Raw genomic sequence first — 12,133 nt, 5'->3', positions numbered from 1 at the left:
TATGCCTACAAAAATTAGGTTGTTTGTAAGTGAACAATGTTGAAAATAAACTAAAAAAGTGAGAAAGAAAGATGATAAGGGGATAATTACTTACATCATGCGGGGGGTCTGAGGGAGGTTGCGAACGCCCCTTACTGCTGCACGGGCTCGGATTGGTAGCCCGCAGTTGTGTGTAAGAGACAGAAGGAGTGATCAAGCCATCGAAACACGGATAGCGGCCATGGGCCTTCCCCTGAATAGACACCACCGCCGTCTCATCAATCTGAGACTCGATCACGTCAGGAGCATCCGGACCAGGCGGATGCAACCTCTCAAATTGTTCCTTGTAGGACTCCATGTGCTCCTCTGTATTGCCATAGTACTTGCTCTCGCCTTCCTTGGGATTAGTCCTAGCACGGGCCATCACCCATGACTGTATGTCTGAGAGTGACATCTTCAACTTGGCCTCCTGCAACGTCAGACGGAAGTTAGCCATACATAGAAAACATGACGGTAACTATAAAAAGAAGAACAAAAATGAACCTTCATTGCCTTGAAGCCCGAGTGGTTCCTGTTTCCTTGGCCGTGTGTCCCGTCTTTTCCACGGTTAGCCCGGGCCTTGCTGCTCTTCTGATGGATGTACAATTTTATTTGGATTGTACCTTTTTCCTTCCTTGTGCCACTTCATCATTTTGGCAGACTCCTCGGTGATGAAAAGGCGTTGCAGTCTTTCTATGAAATGGAGATACCGAAGAACCTTCACAGGGATTTTTAGCTGCTTCTTCTGACCCTGCTCATCGACCACCTCAACATACCGAGAGGAACCGCACTTCCTACAATAGTTGTCACTCGCATACTCATGCCTAAACAAAAGGCAATTCTTTGGACAAACATCTATTTTCTCATAATCCATGGAGAGCGCCTTCATTATTTTCTTCGTAGCGTACATGGTTTTCGGCAGTTCATGGCCCTTAGGGAGGCTGTTAGCCCATACTCCCAGAAATGCTTCGAAGCAATTTTGGCTACAGCCGTACTCGGCCTTCACTGTCATTAGTTGCGAGATGGCATCCAACACAGAGAGCTTGGCACCCTCATAAAGAGGTTTCTTTGAAGAGGCCAAGATATCCAGGAAGGCCTTTGCGGTTTCCTCCGGCTCCTCCGGTTCATTCGCAGAATGTGATGGAGGTGTCGGTTGTGCAGCAAAGACATCATATAGCATGTCTCTAACCCCATCGTCCTCATAACCAGCGATGCGTTGTCGTATCACCTCCTCTCTACCACGGTCCCGTTGGGCAAAGTTTATCGACATATTAAAGTTTGGCATAAATCCATGCGTGCGAAGGTGATTAGTCATCTCACTCTTATCTCTGCGCATACGTCTCTTACATTTGGCACATGGGCATTCTGGCACCATCCTCATTGGACTGCGGTGTATCTCTTTCAAAAACACATCAGTTTTCTCGACCCACTCTGCTGTTACTTGATTCCGACGGAAAAACCCACTTACATCCACTGATTATCTGCCATCTCTGATTTATTGGAGCCACAGAACAAAATTAAGGATTTATTTAAATTACTCACATCAATGTTTTTTTATAGGGTTGACGAGAAACGACATCTAATTAACCTACATCTCTAATAGGTAAAGATGGGTCCTAATCCCACCCGAGAATGTATAGATTGAGTACGTTGTCCATGCTCTACCCCATTCCGAGACAGAATTTCGGCAGCACCTCCCGCTGTTCTCCAAATACACGTCTCGGAAAATGCCGGGAGAATGTGCATCCGGAGAACAACGGGGAGGTGCCGCCGAAATCCTGTCTCGGAACGGGGTAGAGCATGGACAACGTACCCAATCTACACATCCTCGGGTTGTCCGTGGAATATGCTCGACAATCCCAAAGAGCTGCGGTGATAAATATGCAATCGAATGCATATTTATCGATGCAACTCTTTCGGACGGGGGACGCCTAGGTTACACGACTTGATGTGAAAATGAAATCTAGTGACATGGAAAAAAAAGCAGACGAGGTGCTGGAATTGTTACTCACCCTCCAATGTAGAGGATGTAGTCGATCAGAGGAGGTACGATCGTGGACCAACACCTCCAACGTCGGTGATCACTCCACGAAGATGAAACACCACAAATCCTGTTAATTCCACCGAATGAAAAAATAGGTCATCACGTCACATTAAGCATTGACACTTTAAACCATAGGTTTGAGGCACTGATAAGATAAAAGTAGAAAAAATCTTCACTTAAACAGCATGCCTTTAAAAAATTTAAATAGGAGTATAGGACAATACTATAGATAAATAGACAATTACAAAAAAAAATTAAGACAACACAGAATTTGAGAGTTGTTGACAGCTACAGAATTTGTTAAACATTTAGGTGAGATGTATTAAGAATGACTAGTCAGGTATTGTAGATTTTCAGCATAGAAATTATAAGTTTTGTAGAAGATCTTTATGTCTGTCGAGTTTATATAGATGGTAAATTGGTGACCGGTCATCCATGTACTAGTCAGGTATGTGAGTGTCAATACTTAGCTTCTGGATTTCAGTTGTTTTAGCTATACATAAAGTATATATACGTAGTATAAGTAAGCTTTTGCATATAGTTATATTATACACGGTTTTCTTCTTCATAAAATCTGCCACACCTAAGAACTATTCTTGGCTCCGCCACTGATTGTAAACTATATTTTGGACTAGAACATACATCAAAAACCATAACCGTTGCATGAATTCAGATTTCTGCAGGTTAAAGCAGTTGTACCATATGTAATATCTTCTCTTGGCTCAAGCAGCTGTAATATAATTTGCTTGTAGCAACATAAATCCACAAGTCTTAGACATGTTACTGATATTCAAATGCATAAGAACTGAGGAGAAAACGAATTGTGTCTAACAGAAATAAATTTCCCGATTCATGAAAATCACAAACAAGCAGGACAACAATATCTTCTCTTGGCTCAAGCAGTTTCTACTGTTTCCATCAACCCCTAACCTGGGAGCGGCGGTGACGGCGGCAGGGGGCAGGTGACGGCGGCGGCGGTCGCAGGTGGAGGAGGCGACGGCGGCAGCAGGTGGAGGCGGCGGTTGCGGCGGCCGCAGGTGGAGGCTGCGGTGGCGGCGGCCACAGGTGGAGGCTGCGGCGGCCGCAGGTGGAGGAGGCGACGGCGGCCGCAGGTGGAGGCTGCGGTGGCGGCGGCCGCAGGTGGAGGAGGCGACGGCGGCAGCAGGTGGAGGCGGCGGTGGCGGCGGCCGCAGGTGGAGGAGGCGGCGACGGCAGCTGGTGGAGGCGACGGCGGCAGGAGGAGGCGCCGGCGGCAGAGGTGGAGGCGGCGGCTGCGCGGGTGTGGACGAGATGGTGCCTGAGAGGATAAGTTACCTCGTGGCTGAGAGGATAAGTCCTCTCTATGCCTACGGCTTAGCTGTAGGCATAGATGAGGACCCACATGGCAGGGAGTGGAGGAGGTATGCCGTCCGACCAGATATTGCCGCGGATCGGTGACGTGACAGGGAATGTGCCGACAGCTAAGCCGTCGGCGTACCTGCATTTAATTTTTTAAAAGTTTTTTTACATATACTTTATTTTTATATAATGTTTTAAGAATTTTTTTTATATGCACTATTTAAAAAAAAACTTTTTTATATATACCGACGCGCACCTTTCCCCCGCTCACACAGACGGCAACAGTGCATGAGGACCCAACGTGGCTATTTCCCCCTCAAAGTGACGGCGACACTGACGTACATGAGGGGGGCACACCCCGGAGCGTCGCGACGGGCGTCTACACATGTCACATCACTTTCACACATGCATGAGGACCCAACGCGATGTTTCGGTGGCATAGCTACCCCCGACACCCACCCGATCGGACTAATCCTAGCCCCGTTGACCCATAGATCTAGGCCTTTGACTTGCGTCGCACGAGCTTTGACCAGTGGACTCGTCCACCTCGTTTCGATAGGTCAGCCCATAGGAACATGTAAGAACATGGTCTGAGTCCAACCCATCACTAGGTTCCCTCCATGTCGACCCGACGCGGCTATTATCCCCTCAAAGTGACGGCGACAGTGTCGTACATGAAGGGGGGCACAACCCGGAGCGTCGCGACGGGCGTCTACGCATGTCACATCATTTTCACACATGCATGAGGACCCGACGAGATGTTTCGGTGCCATAGGTACCCCCGACAGCCACCCGACCGGACTAACCCTAGCCCCGTTGACACGGAGATCTAGGCCTTTGACTTTCGCCGAACGGGCTTTGAACAGTGGACTCGTCAGCCTCGTTATGATAGCTCAGCACATAGGATCATCCATGAACACGGCCTCGGCCCAACCCACCACTAGATTTCCTCCGGCTTGACCCGAAGCGCACGTTTCCCCCCTCAAAGTGACTGCGGCAGGGGCATCCATGAAGGAGGGACACACACCGGAGTGTCGCGACGTGCGTCTGTCGATGTCACATCACTTTCACACATGCATGAGGACCCAACGCGATGTTTTGGTGGCATAGCTATGTTGGAATTGTGCCCTAGAGGCAATAATAAATGTATAGTTATTATTATAATTCCTGTATCAAGATAATAGTTTATTATCCATGCTATAATTGTATTGAATGAAGACTCATTTACATGTGTGGATACATAGACAAAACACCGTCCCTAGCATGCCTCTAGTTGGCTAGCCAGTTGATCGATGATAGTCAGTGTCTTCTGATTATGAACAAGGTGTTGTTGCTTGATAACTGGATCACGTCATTGGGAGAATCACGTGATGGACTAGACCCAAACTAATAGACGTAGCATGTTGATCGTGTCATTTTGTTGCTACCGTTTTCTGCGTGTCAAGTATTTATTCCTATGACCATGAGATCATATAACTCACTGACACCGGAGGAATGCATTGTGTGTATCAAACGTCGCAACGTAACTGGGTGACTATAAAGATGCTCTACAGGTATCTCCGAAGGTGTTAGTTGAGTTAGTATGGATCAAGACTGGGATTTGTCACTCCGTGTGACGGAGAGGTATCTCGGGGCCCACTCGGTAATACAACATCACATACAAGCCTTGCAAGCAATGTAACTTAGTGTAAGTTGCGGGATCTTGTATTACGGAACGAGTAAAGAGACTTGCCGGTAAACGAGGTTGAAATAGGTATACGGATACTGACGATCGAATCTCGGGCAAGTAACATACCGAAGGACAAAGGGAAAGACATACGGGATTATACGAATCCTTGGCACTGAGGTTCAAACGATAAGATCTTCGTAGAATATGTAGGATCCAATATGGGCATCCAGGTCCCGCTATTGGATATTGACCGAGGAGTCTCTCGGGTCATGTCTACATAGTTCTCGAACCCGCAGGGTCTGCACACTTAAGGTTCGACGTTGTTTTATGCGTATTTGAGTTATATGGTTGGTTACCGAATGTTGTTCGGAGTACCGGATGAGATCACGGACGTCACGAGGGTTTCCGGAATAGTCCGGAAACGAAGATTGATATATAGGATGACCTCATTTGATTACCGGAAGGTTTTCGGAGTTACCGGGAATGTACCGGGAATGACGAATGGGTTCCGGGAGTTCACCGGAGGGGGGCAACCCACTCCGGGGAAGCCCATAGGCATTTGGGGGGGTCACACCAGCCCTTAGTGGGCTGGTGGGACAGCCCACCAATCCCCTATGCGCCAAGGAAGAAAAAATCAAAGGAAAGAAAAAAAAAAGGAAGAAGTGGGAAAGGGGAAGGACTCCCTCCCACCAAACCAAGTAGGACTCGGTTTGGGGGGGGGAGAGTCCTCCCCCCTGGCTCGGCCGACCCCTTGGGGATCCCTTGGACCCCAAGGCAAGGTCCCCCTCCCTCCTCCTATATATATGGGGCTTTTAGGGCAGATTTGAGACGACTTTCTCACGGCTGCCCGACCACATACCTCCATAGTTTTTCCTCTAGATCGTGTTTCTGCGGAGCTCGGGCGGAGCCCTGCTGAGACGAGATCATCACCAACCTCCGGAGCGCCGTCACGCTGCGGGAGAACTCTTCTACCTCTCCGTCTCTCTTGCTGGATCAAGAAGGCCGAGATCATCGTCGAGCTGTACGTGTGCTGAACGCGGAGGTGCCGTCCGTTCGGTACTAGATCGTGGGACTGATCGCGGGATTGTTCGCGGGGCGGATCGAGGGACGTGAGGACGTTCCACTACATCAACCGCGTTCACTAACGCTTCTGTTGTACGATCTACAAGGGTACGTAGATCACTCATCCCCTCTCGTAGATGGACATCACCATGATAGGTCTTCGTGCGCGTAGGAAATTTTTTGTTTCCCATGCGACGTTTTCCAACAAGCTACCCCCGACAGCCACCCCGATCGGACTAACCCTAGCCCAGTTGACCCGTAGATCTAGGCCTTTGACTTCCGTCGGACGGACTTTGACCAATGGACTCTTCCACCTCGTTTCGATAGGTCAGCACATAGAAACATGTTAGAACATTGTCTCAGTCCAACCCATCACTAGGTTCCCTCCATGTCGACCCGACACGGCTATTTCCCCCCTCAAAGTGACGACGACATTGTCGTACATGAAGGGGGGACACACACGGAAGCGCCGCGACGGGCGTCTATGCATGTCACATCACTTTCACACATGCATGAGGACCCGAGCGATGTTTCGATGGCATATCTACCCCCGACAGCCACCCGATCGCAATAACCCTAGCCCCGTTGACCTGTAGATCTAGGCCTTTGACTTGCGTCGGACGGGCTTGGACTAGTTGACTCTTCCACCTCGTTTCAATAGGCCAGCCCATAGGAACATGTAAGAACATGGTCTGGGTCCAACCCATCACTAGGTTACCTCCATGTCGACCCGACACGGCTGTTTCCCCCCTCAAAGAGACGGCGGTATTGCCGTACATGAAGGGGCACACCCTGGAGAGCCGTGACGGGCGTCTACGCATGTCACATCGCTTTCACACATGCATGAGAATCCGAGTGATGTTTCGGTGGCATAGCTACCCCCAACAGCCATCCGATCGCACTAACCCTAGCCCCGTTGACCCGTAGATCTAGGCCTTTGACTTGCGTCGGACGGGCTTTGACCAGTGTACTCTTCCACCTCGTTTCGATAAGTCAGTCCATAGGAACATGTAAGAACATGGTCTCAGTCCAACCCATCACTAGGTTACCTCCATGTCGACCCGACGCGGCTATTTCCCCCCTCAAAGTGACGGCGGCATTGTCGTACATGAAGGGGGCACACACCGGAGAGCCGCGACAGGTGTCTACGCATGTCACATCACTTTCCCACATGCATGAGGATCAATCGTGATGTTTCGGTGGCATAGCTACCCCCGGAAGCCACCCGACCGGACTAATTAACCCTAGCCCCGTTGACACAGAGATCTAGGCCTTTGACTTTCGCCGGATGGGGTTTAAACAACGAACTCGTCCACCTGGTTACGATAGCTCAGCCCATAGGATCATGCGTGAACACGGCCTGGGCCCAACCCACCACTAGATTTCCTCCGGCTTGACCCGATGCACACGTTTCCCCCCTCAAAGTGATGGCAGCAGTGTCGTACATGAAGGGGACACACATCCGAGACCATCGCGACGGGCGTCTACGCATGTCAGATCACTTTCACACATGCATGAGGACCCACGCGATGTTTCGGTGGCATAGCTACCCCCGACACCCACCCGATCGGACTAACCCTAGCCCCGTTGACCCGTAGATCTAGGCCTTTGACTTGCGTCGGACGGGCTTTGACCAGTGCACTCTTCCACCTCGTTTCGATAGGTCAGCCCATAGGAACATGTAAGAACATGGTCTCAGTCCAACCCATCACTAGGTTCCCTACATGTCGACCCGACGTGACTATTTCCCCCCTCAAAGTAACGGCGACATTGTCGTACATGAAGGGGGGCACACCCTGGAGAGCAGCGACGGGCGTCTACGCATGTCACATCACTTTCAGACATGCATGAGGACCCGACGCGATGTTTCGGTTGCATAGCTAACCCCGACAGCCACCCGACCGGACTAACCCTAGCCCCGTTGACCAGTAGATCTAGGCCTTTGACTTGCGTCGAACGAGCTTTGACCAATGGACGCTTCCACCTCGTTTCGATAGGTCAGCCCATAGAAACATGTAAGAACATTGTCTCAGTCCAACTCATCACTAGATTCCCTCCATGTCGACCCGACACAGCTATTTCCCCCCTCAAAGTGACGACGACATTGTCGTACATGAAGGGGGATACACACGGGAGCGCCGCGACGGGCGCCTACGCATGTCACATCACTTTCACACATGCATGAGGACCCGAGCAATGTTTCAATGGCATAGCTATCCCCGACAGCCATCTGATTGCACTAACCCTAGCCCCGTTGACCCGTAGATCTAGTCCTTTGACTTGCGTTGGACGGGCTTTGACCACTGGACTCTTCCACCTCGTTTCGATAGGTCAGCCCATATGAACTTGTAAGAACATGGTGTCAGTCCAACCCATCACTAGGTTCCCTCCATGTCGACCCGACGCGGATATTTCCCCCCTCAAAGTGACGGCGGCATTGCCGTACATGAAGGGGGGCACATACCGGAGAGCCGTGACGGGTGTCTACGCATGTCACATCACTTTCACACATGCATGAGGATTCGACGCGATGTTTCGGTGGCATAGCTACCCCCGACAGCCACCCGATCGGACTAACCCTAGCCCCGTTGACCCGTAGATCTAGGCTTTTGACTTACGTCAGACGGGCTTTGACCAGTGGACTCTTCCACCTCGTTTCGATAGGTCTGCCCATAGGAACATGTAAGAACATGGTCCGAGTCCAACCCATCACTAGGTTCCCTCCATGTCGACCCGACGCGGCTATTTCCCCCTCAAAGTGACGACAACATTGTCGTACATGAAGGGGGGACACACACGGGAGCGCCGCGACGGGCGTCTACGCATGTCACATCACTTTCACACATGCATGAGGACCCGACGCGATGTTTTGGTGGCATAGCTACCCCCCGACAGCCACCCGATCTGACTAACCCTAGCCCCGTTGACCCGTAGATCTAGGCCTTTGACTCGCGTCGGACGGGCTTTGACCAGTGGAATCTTCCACCTCGTTTCGATAGGTCATCCCATAGAAACATGTAAGAACATTTTCTGAGTCCAACCCATCACTAGGTTCCCTCCATGTCGACCCGACACGACTATTTCTCCCCTTAAAGTGACGACGACATTGTCGTACATGAAGGGGGACACACACGGGAGCGTCGCGACGGGCGTCTACGCATGTCAGATCACTTTCACACATGCACGAGGACCCGACGCGATGTTTCCATGGCATAGCTACCCGCGACAGCCACCCGATCGGACTAACCTTAGCCCCGTACGACATGTATGAGGGCCCGGTGCGACGCTCTGGTCCCACTGCTACCCCAGGGCCCCCGTCCCACCTAACCGTGTAACGATTGAACACGAGATCTAGCCTTTGACTTCCGGTGAGGGGGGCACACCCCGGACGTGAGGGGGGTCACATCCCGGAGACGCGTGTAGGGCGTTTGCAACCACCACAATATTTTTGTAGGCAGAGCTATTTTTGATTTTAATAAAATATAAGGACCTATATTCAAAGAAAATGACGACACATCATTAACGTATTCGAAAGAAGTACAAAGTACATATATATTCATAAAAATAATAATACATTTATATTTACACATGGTACATGTAAGTTAATCAAATTATATATATATATATACACACACACATGGTGCAAAGAAAAGAAAAAACAACTATGCCTACGGCAAAGCCGTCGGCATAGATACGGCCAGGGCCGGCGGTCGACGCGCTGCGGATCGATGACGTGACAGATATGCCGGCGGCAGCCATCGGCATAGATGCTGGTCGGTGCGCCCCGGATCGATGACGTGGCTTTGTGTATCTATGCCGACGGCCAGACGTCCAACCGTTGGCATAGATTCGACGGCGTCAGAACCCCTCACCGAGGCCCGTCGCCGGCCCCACATCTATACCGACGGTCTATGTACGCCGACGATGGCCGTAGGCCTACTATTCTGTAGGCCGACGGCCTTTGCTATGCCGACGGAGGCTGTCGGCGTAGATGTAGATATGCCTACAGCTTTTCTGTGCCGAGGGCTTTTAGAAAGCCGTAGGCATAATGCCAACTATGCCGACGGCCCCGACAAACAGCTGTCGGCATAGAATAAGCCGTAGGCGTAGTACGTTTTTCTAGTAGTGCCTGTTTTTTTTATCACTGATAATTTGCCACACCTTTCCCAGACTATCCTGAAACCCATTATCCAAAGATCCTGGGGTTATTTGTCTAGTGTCATATGATGGATTCATGAAATCTGAGGGGGTCATCTTGACTTATTTCCGTCGATAGACACATGCGGAAGATATTCTCAAACCCAAAGGTTCAATCAGTAGGGATTTTTTTTATACGTGTAGGTGTAGTGTTACTCCCAGGGCGTACACCACATGCAACTCAAATTTTTAAAAACTATGCGTTGCAAAGATGTAAAGTTCTGAATTATTATCTACGATTCTAGTATCTCTTAGCTGGAACAAGTAATCCTTCTATTCTTTTATATGGTGTTCAAAAAGAATTCTTTTATATGGAATCTTGGAATTTATCTCCATTAAAATACATTTTCCCCACGCATCTAAGCCCTATGGTGTCAAATCAGGTATTTATTAGGTTTGTGTCAAGTGCCCTTTTTAGAGGAATTTCTTTAGGCTTGTGCAACATTACCCGAACTAGCACCTATGATGTGGATATAATTTTGAAGATTCCACTCTCATCATTAAATTATACTTCCTTCGTCTTAAAATAAGTGTTTTGAGTTTAGTACAATTTTATATTAGAGCTAGTATAAAATTGAGGCATTTATTTTAAAACAAAGAGAGTAAATAAACATGTTATTATTCGGCTTCATCCCAAGTCCTGCCAATTTTTTTTGAGAGGCAAGTGCTGGCACCTGGAAGAAGACCGGAGTGTGGAGTTGGCCACTGGATAGATTCCCGAGTAGTAAATGCTCTGGTAACGAACTTGGCAAGTATAATATATTCACTGATAGAACATTGTAACATACTCCTAATTCAACTGACCCGGAAAAAAAAAGTAACATAACTTAACTCTTTCTCAATCACCATCGGCCATCACATTACTCGCACCAACAAGACAAAAATACAAATCCATCATTGCTCGCACCAAGCCAACAGAGAGAGCAAAGCAAGAACGGCACTCTGCCAGTGGAGTGACATCCATCGACCGGCATGTCGACGGCGTCGTCGGATCAGCAGCAGCAGCAGCCGCAGCACAGGGGGCTGTGGAGCCTCGGCGGGACGGCGGAGCTCGTGGCGGCGTTCACGGCGGTGTGCCTCGCGCTGTACGGGGCGGTGCTCTACCTCAACTACCTGTACGTGCGGTGGAGCGGGCGGGACGGCGTGCGCCGGGCGGCATCCGGCCCCGAGGCCGGGCCGGCGGCGAGGAAGAGGGGCGCCGGAGGAGGGCTCGACGAGGCGGCGCTGGCGGCCATGCCGGTGTTCATGTTCGAGGCGGAGCCGCGCGGGGCCGGCGAGGAGTGCGCGGTGTGCCTGGGCGCCATGCAGGACGGCGACGCGGTGCGCGCCCTGCCCGGGTGCAGCCACGCGTTCCATGCCGGGTGCGTCGACGTCTGGCTGGGCGCGCACGCCACCTGCCCCGTCTGCCGCGCGCGCCCTGCCCTCCCGGCTCCGGCAGCCAAGCACGGCTCCATGACGGCGGAGGCCGCCGGACGGGCGCCGGACCTGGAGAGCCCGGTATAGCTCGAGGTACTTCTCTCATGAGTGTGGTTGAGTACAGAATGTTTGTGTTAGCTTTGCTTTTATCGGGGTCGATAGTTTTGTATCATGGCTTGTAAACTGTAATCCTACTTGATTAAGTAGTGCATATTGGCGATGATGAATGAAGAAGTTCTCCAGATCACTCTGTACTTAATTGATCTGTAATTAAGTTCTTACATGATGTATTGCAATTGTGGCCAGTCAGATGAGGAAGTTGTGGGGTGGATGACACGTATGCACCGCTGAAAAGTACATGAAAATTCCTTTTGTGGTGGACAATACAT

The 12,133-nt window shown here is 50.4% G+C and overlaps 1 protein-coding gene across 1 annotated transcript; it reads left to right on the top strand.

Moving 5' to 3' along the window:
* Positions 1–11,065: 11,065 nt before the first annotated feature.
* On the top strand, positions 11,066–11,831 carry LOC123430896 (RING-H2 finger protein ATL39-like). Its single transcript, XM_045114728.1, has one exon. The coding sequence runs from the start codon at positions 11,301–11,303 to the stop codon at positions 11,829–11,831; it is 531 nt and encodes a 176-aa protein (XP_044970663.1). The 5' UTR covers positions 11,066–11,300.
* Positions 11,832–12,133: the final 302 nt, after the last annotated feature.

The sequence above is a fragment of the Hordeum vulgare genome, chromosome 2H (genome assembly GCF_904849725.1).
Source record: "Hordeum vulgare subsp. vulgare chromosome 2H, MorexV3_pseudomolecules_assembly, whole genome shotgun sequence".
NCBI lineage: Eukaryota > Viridiplantae > Streptophyta > Magnoliopsida > Poales > Poaceae > Hordeum > Hordeum vulgare.
The sequence above is the reverse complement of the archived record's forward strand: the minus strand, read 5'-3'. Positions and strand labels throughout refer to the sequence as shown.

Coding starts and splice junctions, on each gene's coding strand:
- LOC123430896 (XM_045114728.1), top strand. CDS start 11,301: ATGTCGACGGCGTCGTCGGATCAGCAGCAGCAGCAGCCGCAGCACAGG.